The following is a 10570-nucleotide window of genomic DNA, read 5'->3' on the forward strand; positions in this document are numbered from 1 at the left end:
ATACAACCGCTCCCAGCAAATATAGAGGATTACCTTGACATCAGAGATATTGTTTTGTGTGGTTGACCAGGTCACACATATTATTTTTTGCTTTTAGGGTTGTCGTGATAGATCCATTTTTCATCACCAGTCATAATCTGATGCAAAAACAACTTCGTTTTGTAGCGTTCAAGCAGCATTTCTGACATGCGAAATCGTCTTTCAACGTATATGGGCTTCAATTGCTATAGCACACGATTTCCTTACTTTTAAACGTTTTGAAATGGTTCCCAAAGATGCGATTCTGCGAGCTCTTACTTGTGTTTGGCAACAATCTTTACCGGGTAATGATTCTAGTTTCTTAGCTTCAAATCATTTTGACCGCCCAGCACGTTCTTCTTCTTCCAAGCCAAAAGTACCACTTTTAAATCGTTCAAACCATTTTTGACACGTTCAATCACTAAGTGCATGTTCACTATACAATTCCACTAAAATATGATGACTATCGGCTGAGATTTTCTTTATATTAAATTATTAAAGAAGAACTAACCTCAAAAACACTTTTTCAGCCAGAAAGTTCGAAATACTTGAGTGCAAAAAAATTATTGTTGTTTATGCTTTAAATAAATGACATTTACTGCAAAAGATGCACAAGGACAATAGCTTTTCAACGCATGTCGGGTATCTTGGAACAATGAAATAAAAATGCCGTTACGCCATAAATTTTTATACTCTCGCAACCTGTTGCTACAGAGTATAATAGTTTTGTTCACCTAACGGTTGTTTGTATCACCTAAAATTAATCGAGTTAGATATAGGGTTATATATATATAAATGATCAGGATGAAGAGACGAGTTGAAATCCGGGTGACTGTCTGTCCGTCGTAACTTGAGTAAAAATTGAGATATCTTTATGAAACTTGGTAGACATGTTTCATGGTACCGTGAGACGGTTGGTATTGCAGATGGGCGTAATCGGACCACTGCCACGCCCACAAAACGCCATTAATCAAAAACAAATAACTTGCCATAACTAAGCTCCGCAATAAGATACAAGACTGTTATTTGGTACACAGGATCACATTAGGGAGGGGCATCTGCAGTTAAAATTTTTTTTTAAAAAGTGGGCGTGGTCCCGCCTCTAATAGGTTTAATGTGCATATCTCCTAAACCGCTAATGCTATAATAACAAAATTCACTGGAAGCAAATGTTTTTAGCACTTCTATTGACGGTGTGAAAATAGTTGAAATCGGGTGGCAACTCCGCCCACTCCCCATATAACGGTACTGTTAAAAACTACTAAAAGCGCGATAAATCAAGCACTAAACACGCCAGAGACATTAAATTTTATCTCTGAGATGGTATAAGATGACTTTATAGGAACCGCGTTCAAAATTAGACAGTGGGCGTGGCACAGCCCACTTTTAGGTGAAAACCCATATCTTGAGATCTGCTTAACCGATTTCAACCAAATTCGGTGCATAACGTTCTTTTCATGTTTCTATGTCATAGTGCGAAAATGGGCGAAATCGGATTACAACCACGCCTATTTTCCATATGACACCATTTTAAATACCACTTGATTCTTTCACTTTCCACTATGCAAATCAAGCAACAATGATTATATCGGCGTAAAACTTTGCGTGAATAATACGTTTAAAGTATGCCACCTTGTGACCAAAAATTTTCTAAATCGAACCAAAACTGTTCAAGCCCCTAAGTACTAAATATGTGGACCCCAGTGCCTATAGTTGACCTTCTACCGAAAATATCAGTCAATCCACAAAGAAATCTCAAACGAGTATACCATTTGACTTTGCGAGAGTATAAAATGTTCGGTTACATCCGAACTTAGCCCTTCCTTACTTGTCATTGTACAATACTATATTAGCATTGATTTACTAAATATCAAAAATATTAAGAAACAAAATTATTTTGCTTCCCCAAAAATGATCACCAGAATTGTGTGTAGTGACATTTTTGACCAGTCACAACCCACTATGTGTCGACTAGACCGGCTTGAGAGCATCTTTAATGCAGGCATTGACGCTTCAAACGCTGCTCTTTCGCGAATTTTATTTCAGTTTATAAACGTTACTCGTAGTCACTGGTTTAGAACTGGTACTGTGTTCCGCTATATATTTAATTAACAGATGCTCGCAAATCATTAAGTTAGTCTACATAAATATCGCTAAATTAACACATACATATGTACATAGATACTTATATTCATACTTGTATATATATATGTATATATGAGAGTTGAGTGCATGCCGCGATTGTCGCTTTGTGAACAAGCGTTCAGTGATCTTGAAAATACAAATCTATATGTAAAATATACATACAAAATATATACTATATTTTGAAACGAACGCTGTGTAAACAAAACTACAAACTTACATGTTTAGTAGAGTTATCTACGAAAACAGCTAACAAATTTAGCTTCACAAGCAGAAATAAAAATAATATAAATACATTTTAAACAAGCTACGATTAAACCGTAGTCCGGTTTTCGTGTTGGGTCTGTGTAGATTTGATATTTCTGAAAAATACACACACACACAAACATTTATATTTATTTGTGATATACATGCATATGTATATACCATATATACCGCGATCTATATGCATACATAAATTAATCTTCGTTTTGATATTAAAAGTGCTTTACTTTGTAATGCTGGGGGAATAACTTTTTAATTTTCACTATTATTACAGATAAATTTGAAAAAAAAATCATTAATTTGCTTGAACTGATCATATTATTTTGTAGAAAACAACAAGTGCAAAATTTACACGCGCTTTAAACAACACTCATCAAACTTTCAAATACTCGTGCGACAGTATTAATACTGTCTGACAAATAACGTCACTATGCTATTACGTAAAGGTGAGTCTCGTTTTGTTTTTACTGTTTTAATGCAACAATTTATGCATAAACAAAAGCTAAATTATTAAAATATAAGCCACATAGCTTCTAAACCAGAAACAAAATTGCAGAGTAATAGTAGTTTTGAGCCGATTGTCTGTTCTATTCAACCAAATGCCTTTATGCAGCAATTAGATGCTTCTACGTAAGTTGTAAGCTCACTTCATAATTCTGTTGGAACTCACAGTAAGCCCTTTAATGCCAAAAATAAACTTGATGATTTGACACTGGCTTTTTCGATGAAAACACAAGCCCAGTTGTTAGTAAGGCAGCAAACCACTAGTTATATGAGACTTAACAAAAAAGTTTGGAAACAAAACTAACACTAAACTCTAACTAAGCGTGAGTATATTTATTTACATAACTTTGAAACGTGATATATGGACGACCTAAATTCGAACCCAACCCAATAATTAAAAGTAGTCAATTCTAGGCAATTATTGGCCTGGAAAATTTTCGACATGAAAAAGCTACCATTGGCCGGTCCAAGTTGGCTTAAAACTCCCAAAGATACACCACAAATAGAAAACGAAGCTTAGCAATCAAAACAAAGAAAAATATCAAATCATAAATATAACACTTTATCATCTAAAATATTATATATGTATAAATATACCATATTTTAACAGTGAAGCCAAGTTTTGCTCACATTAGACATGGCTTTAATCAAAGATTCTCAGCACCGTTTAGTCAAATCAAAGAAATCAATCGCAATAGATTTTGCTATGTTAGTTATTGGAGCGAATTACGCTTAACTTTATTACGAACTAGGATCAATTAGTTTGCCTCTGACCGAAAAAAACCCGATCGTTTGCCTAACTGAAAACCACTATACTGACAATCAGCGAACTGCATTTGGGATGTTGGCGATGGAAGACTTTTAATGTGTATTTACAAAAGAGGAATACATTTCTAAGCTAAGTAATAGTAAAACGGTCTAAGTGATCTGACTAAAGTCAGACTAATAAAAAGCAATTAATTGATGACTCTGTAATGTTTGAAAACAGGCGTGCGATAGATTATACTGACTTCATTTTATTATGGCTTGGATGTAGCATATTTCTATAAATTCAAATTGTAATATTTGCATTCTTAAACAGCTCCGTATCTAGTCTATATTATGATACCGAGATGCCCACTATACTATGCTTGAGTTCTAAACTTTATTATGTTGGATACTCGTTGAAAGATGAACTGATTACTCACTGCATTAATACGATATTAACAGTATATCAGTTGTTCGACGCCTTTCTGAATAATACACGTGATAAATTTAAAATCATTAAATGAGAGCAGTGTTCTGCTAATACTAAGTTGATTTGCTCATTTGACTCTATATATACTACACTACCATCAACGGAAACCTCCGACCACTTTTTACGTACATATATACACATATTTGTCTCATCTGACAACAGAAATGTGAATTTTTTTGTACCGCGTTGTTTTTGTTGTTGTAGCAGTTAGCTAGACCCTGTTTGGGTGCCAAGACGCAAGGCAGTTGGCATCGACATTTAACGGGTGGCCCAGGAAACGTGCTGTATCGACGAAGTCGGACCATAGGGAGAGGGGTATTAGATGAGTGGAATTCATTGCAACATGCAAAGAGATGGTTAGATTTGGTATCTTGGAGTCGATTGTGGTTAGGTAGGAGTTTAAGAACACATTGTGCAAAGTGCAATCTAGATTCGCAAAGCAACTCGAGTTCTTTGTCTACAAAGGGTAGTGGTTTGACTTCAAGTACGCCATTACCTGGGAGGAAGTCTGTGAAAATGTCAATAGCTCCACCATGAATGGTGTTCAGTGCATGCCTGGTCGCTAAATATTACCATGTCGTCGACGTAATTAAGGAATGATTTCTTGTTGCTTCTATGAAATGATTCTGATACAAGCAGATGACTGCAAGGGTGATTTTTACGAAAGCATTTTGTAGCCTGTACCTGTGACTCTACCTTCCTTAAATCAGCTCTTCCGAAGCCATTTTTGCAAACCAACTGATGTTTGAACGACGGTGTCTTAGACAGACATATAGAAATATTTAATGTGTACTCATACTGTGCTTGATACTAAAGCGTTATGGTAACAGTTACCTGAGCCCTGTCTATGAGTTTGAAAGTTTCAATCTAACGGGGGTTTCAGAGCTGCCTCGACCAGCTTGGTTTGTTGGTTAAAGAGAAGAGCCTTCTTTGTGTTATATACGATTTTGTAGATTAATAATTTATTTTAAAACTTACGTTACCGTTATACCAAAAACTTAAATCTTTTATTTATAATTGTTTCTTATGCTTTCAGCGTTCTTCGCATTTCTATCGCTCAACTTTTGCATCTTAATACACTTAACTACCAGCGAATTTTGCACCAAATTAGAGAATACAAGTACGGTGCTACAGGCAAATCGAGCACAGTTCCTCAGCATTGCGGACGGTGCAGAGAAATTCGGTTTGGAGCTTTTTACTTTGATTTCCACAGATGCGACCGATAATGATTTTGTCATTTCACCATTTTCCGTATGGGCGCTATTATTACTGCTTGTGGAGGCCGCATCAGAGAATACATTGGTCGAGCTAAATACAGCGCTGCGCATAAATCAGGATCGTCAAGCGTTACGTCAAGCATTTAATGTGGTGCAGCAATTTTTGTTGTGAGTTGGAATTATTGTTTATATACCTTGAACAGGCTAAATTAAGTTTGTAACCAAGTTAGTGACACCCAAAAGGAAGCGTCGGAGACCCTATAATGTATATATGTATAAAATATCAGCGTGATGAGCTCAGGCGTTTTAGCCATCTTCGTCTGCCTGTGTGTATATGTCCATTTTTGAGATATCGATCCGAAATTTTACACACGTGCTTTTCTCCTTAAGAAGCAGCACATCTGTCGGAACCGCCGATATTGAATCACTATAACATACCTATATCTGCCATACAAACTAAACGATCCACATCAAGTTCTTCTATGGAAAACTGTCTTATTTGACGAGATATTTTTACGAAATTTGGCATATATTATTATCTAAGACAGCGCTATAATCTTCGAAGAAACTTTTCAGATTGGACTACTATAGTATATAGCTGCCATACAAACTGTTCGATCAAAATTAATTTTTTGTATGGGAAACTTTTTAGTTAAGAAGATATCTTCACGATTTGCCAAAGTTTATTGTCCATGGTAACGGTACAATCTCCGAAGAAATTTTTCAAATTGGACCACTATAGCTGCCATACAGAATGTATGAACAAAATCAAGTTCTTGTATGCAATTATTTATTTAAAAAAAAAATGTATTTTTAAAGGGTATTATAACTTACATGCAACCGAAGTTAACAGTTTTGCTTGTTTGGTTTTTTTTTTTTTGTAATTATATACAATATACATATTTTTTTTTACTGTTTGTTGTTTATAAAGAATTTTTATTAGAAAAAAAATTTATTTCATTAATATATGTACATTTATATAGGCACAAAACATCGACGATACAAGTCGAAAATTTACAGGCAATGTACTATGACACCTATGAAAAGGTCAGTCCAGACTATATTAGAACACTAACCACTTGTTACAATGCAAAGGCGCAAAACTTAAATTTCAACGATACTAAAATAGCGGTAAATTTCATTAACAACGCCATAAAAACGGAAACCAAGGGTCTAATAAGTGATGCCATCACCGCTGATGACGTGAAAAATGCAAGACTATTACTAACATCCACCCTGTATTTTAAAGGACAATGGCAGGTGTGTAAATATGTCATATATATACATATACATGTTGAATTTTTATATTATTTTTTATAAATTATGCTTTGGCAGTTTCCTTTCAACAGAAGCGATACACGCAGAGAGATCTTCTACGATATGAATGGCAAGCCGGTTGGTGAGGTGGAGATGATGTTCCAAATGACACCATTCAACTACACTAGAATACAGGATTTGCAGGCGCACGTACTCGAACTGCCATACGGCAATGAAAATCGTTTGTGTATGCTGGCTATACTGCCAAATAAAGGTGATACTGCCAATTTGTGAATGCATTAATTAATAATTGAAGCAAACTTGCAAATATTTTTGTATATTTTATAGGCATCTCAGTCAATCAAGTGGCGCAGAATTTGCGGAAATTTGGTGTGCGTCCAATATTCAATAAAATTGAAGAGGACGCTTTAAATTACGGCGAACAGGATGTTGAGGTGTATTTGCCACGTTTGGAGACAACATCGACATTATCGCTAAGAGGCACACTGGAAGCGGTATGTATTGAGTTTGCTGTTGTTAACGCTTGAGCAGCAGTTTATAACATTTTTTAATTTTATTTTTTTTTTACTCTCTAGATGGGCATAAAGAGTATTTTCGATCCGCAGACTGTAAATTTACTCTCGCAAACCTCGTTCGTGAAGGACGTCATACAAAGCACTAAAATAATTGTGAACGAAGAGGGCACCGAAGCGGCCGCAGTCGTTGCGGCAATTTTGACTAATAAAATTTCGCCACCGAAATTCTACTTTAATCGCCCATTCATGTATTTGATTGCGGAAAAGCGCTCTAATACATTATTATTTGCCGGCCAACTGTCGACACCGAAATTATCGTAAACAAAATTAAAAGTACTATATAAAATTATAGTTTATTTTTTAATTTTTTTTTTTTACCTAATTAATGAAATGTAAAAAGATTTGAAACCTTAACTGTTATTTTTTCGGACGTCCCGCTGCTTTCTTGCCGCCCACTGGCTGCTTATCCTTATTTGTTTTACTTGATATTAATGGATGCGTTTCTTAAGGATTAAAAGAAGGCATGATTTTAGCTAATTTCGTTGCCTACACAACAATGTTAGAGTTCACTTACCATCGACTGGCGCATCTGGCAGGCTGATGTCATAATTGTTGACTTTACGCTTTTTCGTCGTTACCGTGTCCTCATAGTCTTGCGGCGCGTTCTCACTTTCTTTAGTGAGTGTCGTGTCCACACCATCTTGCATCGTCCAGCCATCTTCGGGATCTTCGACTTCTGGCGCCATCGGCAGAAATTGTAATGCATTTTCGTCCTCACCCTCTTCATCGGATGAGCAAAATGCTGCCACTGGTTCCACTTTTAACACGTCCACTTCGATTTCTTCATCCTGCTTTGCATCCGCATTTAAATCAACCGATTTATCTTCATCCGTAATATCGAATTCAGATTCGCGTTCTTCGTATTCGACATTCTCATCGAGCTCTTTGAAATCGGGCGCAAATGCTGACCAATTTTCTACTTGATTTTGTGCCCAAATCGAAACGAGCCCCGAACTGATGCTAGCTATAATGGGACGCACTGGATGCCACACAACATCGAGCAGCAATTCACCTTTGGTGCCGTGAAGAATTTTCACCAAATTCCCTATCGACTTTTCCCATATATAAAGTGCATGTTGGCGTGCACTACCGGCACATATATATTCACCATCGCCGGAGAAGCAACATTTTTTCCAGGTTGTTCTGCAAAGAAGTTGAGCATTAACATTTTACATTGCTGATGCAGACTTTCATATATATTTATATAGGGTATATTAAGTTTACCATACTCAGAAGAACTGAACTTGTCCTTCAGTTTTTGAGATATAGGTATACAGTTTTGCACACTTTTTTTATTTCTTTCTAAGAAGCTACTCATTTGTACGAACCGCCGATAAACGATCAAGGACAAGTTCTTGTATGGAAAACTTTTCTATTTAACGAGATATCTCCACGAAATTTGGCATAGATTATTGTCTAAAGCAACGCTACAATTTTCAAACAAATTTTTCAGGTCGGACTTCTATAGCTTTTAGCTGCCATACAAACTGACCGATCAAAATTTAGTTCTTGTATAGAAACTTTTATATTTGTTTGCAACCGAACATTTACATTTTTAGAAACAGGCAAAAAATTGCATCAAAAATTTAGTAGAACATTTTTAAAATTTAACGCTGAGTATTCTTGCAACAATACAGTTTCCAATTTAACTCAACTCACTTGTTCACTAAATCTTGAAGCTTTTGTATTGGCTCAGGCTCACCATCCTTCCCCAGCGCTATAATCTCCTTTGAGTCGTAAACACGTATGACGCGATCGGAGGTATTTATTAAAAAAGCGCTAAAATATACAGAGATGATTTAAATAACGTTTTTAAGAATATTTTAATAGCAAACCTCTAACCACAGATACTTTGAGGTGATTAAGGATAGTGTAATCAAAATTTAGTTACTTACTCGCCTCTACGCGCAAACTCTATGCTTTTTACAGCCGTCGCACTTGAAGAACCAACAATAATACGAAAACTCGCCACAATTTCTAATGTTTCTGCATTTAAGACTAGTATTTTGCCCTTTGCATTGCCTGTGTAAATATGTTTACCTCGTCGATCAAATGAAGCCACAATATTTAAATCGCCCTGTTGCGGAATATTTACTGTTGTGCATTATAATTAACTATAATTCGAACAACTTACATCTGAGTCCAAAGGTAGACATTTGTGCGTGTCCCCAATTCGCACTAGCACGGCAGCATAACGCATTGGACAAACAAGGAAACGTTTGTCATTGCGTGGATCAAACTGCACTTTCAGTACTGGCGAGGGAAAACGATATTTATGCTCACAGTCGCCGGTGAGTACATCCCATATACAAACGTTGTTGTCTGTTGAAGCGGACAGCAGCTAAAACAAAAAATTAAGCTCATTTTATAAATAATTAATTTTAATTGCTTATTGTTTACCTTATGTCCATTACGCGTCCAACTTAAACTGCACACTGGATGCACATGAGCTGAGATAATTTTTGCAATTCCACGCGTTAAGAAATCCCACACAACAATGCGCCCATCGTTGCAGCCAACGGCCAATAAAGTACCATATTTATTGAAAGCACAAGTTACAGCAAGTGATATGCAATCCAGTGAGCCATCGAATTCTTCGGGATAATTTTGGCCAAAAGATTCTGCAGAAGAAATGATGTGATATTAACAAGGATATAATGGCAATGACATAAACTTGCCTAATAATTCTAAATTCATGCTGAAAAACAATATTTGAGTATTTAATGGATAATTGTCCGTTGACTTCTTGGAGTAAACTCAAAACTCTTAAACAATTATGTGAAATTAAATTGTCATAATTTCTTTAGTTTTCCCTTAACTTATATTTTTAAATACGTGCTCTAATAAAATAATTTCATTCAATAAATTATGTAAATTGCAAAATGAATAATTATTTTAAAACAAATTAGACGCCGCTTAATCTTATCAACAAATAACTAAACAGCTGTTTTTGTATCGTTTGTCAAAAGTAGGGGAAAATATTAGTGAAGAGCAAAAGTTTATGTTTTCTATTATCGACTTAAGTCTTTGACTGAAAACTGTAGTATTATTAAACTTGATTTATATAATTTATAATTTACGTATACGAGATAAATGGCTGCTTTAACATAACGGAAGTTAATATAAAAAATATTAATTACAATAATATATACAAATTGAGGACATAAAATATAGGTACTAAAAATTTCATGGTATAAATAATTAATTACACTCATTATTTTAACATGAAAATTTATTATAAATAATTACTGCAATATGAAATATACTTAACATTGCATGTTAATAACATACCATAATCTATTACTAAGCTCATATACATACAGTCATGGAAATTA

The 10570-nt window shown here is 35.2% G+C and overlaps 2 protein-coding genes across 4 annotated transcripts; one reads left to right on the forward strand and one right to left on the reverse strand.

Annotated features, from left to right (window-relative positions):
- Positions 1–2056: 2056 nt before the first annotated feature.
- Positions 2057–7526, forward strand: LOC106622146 (serine protease inhibitor 77Ba). Of its 3 annotated transcripts, none has more exons than XM_014241231.3 (7): positions 2057–2151; positions 2754–2870; positions 5202–5550; positions 6366–6642; positions 6718–6913; positions 6988–7154; positions 7236–7526. In XM_014241231.3, the coding sequence occupies exons 2-7, from the start codon at positions 2855–2857 to the stop codon at positions 7494–7496; spliced, it is 1266 nt and encodes a 421-aa protein (XP_014096706.3). In that variant the 5' UTR covers positions 2057–2151; positions 2754–2854; the 3' UTR covers positions 7497–7526. The 3 variants fall into 3 exon arrangements, with proteins under 3 accessions (XP_014096706.3, XP_036214158.2, XP_036214162.2); XM_036358265.2 differs by having other exon boundaries at positions 2062–2151; positions 2699–2870; XM_036358269.2 differs by having other exon boundaries at positions 2083–2101.
- On the reverse strand, positions 7510–10157 carry Rbbp5 (retinoblastoma binding protein 5). The gene is made up of 7 exons (XM_014241237.3): positions 9914–10157; positions 9636–9856; positions 9370–9576; positions 9131–9312; positions 8895–9014; positions 7750–8378; positions 7510–7678 (listed from the first exon to the last, which is right to left on the reverse strand). Exons 1-7 carry the CDS (start codon positions 9930–9932, stop codon positions 7593–7595), a joined length of 1464 nt encoding a protein of 487 aa, XP_014096712.1. The 5' UTR covers positions 9933–10157; the 3' UTR covers positions 7510–7592.
- Positions 10158–10570: the final 413 nt, after the last annotated feature.

This window comes from Bactrocera oleae, chromosome 6 (genome assembly GCF_042242935.1).
Source record: "Bactrocera oleae isolate idBacOlea1 chromosome 6, idBacOlea1, whole genome shotgun sequence".
In the NCBI taxonomy this organism is placed as follows: Eukaryota; Metazoa; Arthropoda; class Insecta; order Diptera; family Tephritidae; genus Bactrocera; species Bactrocera oleae.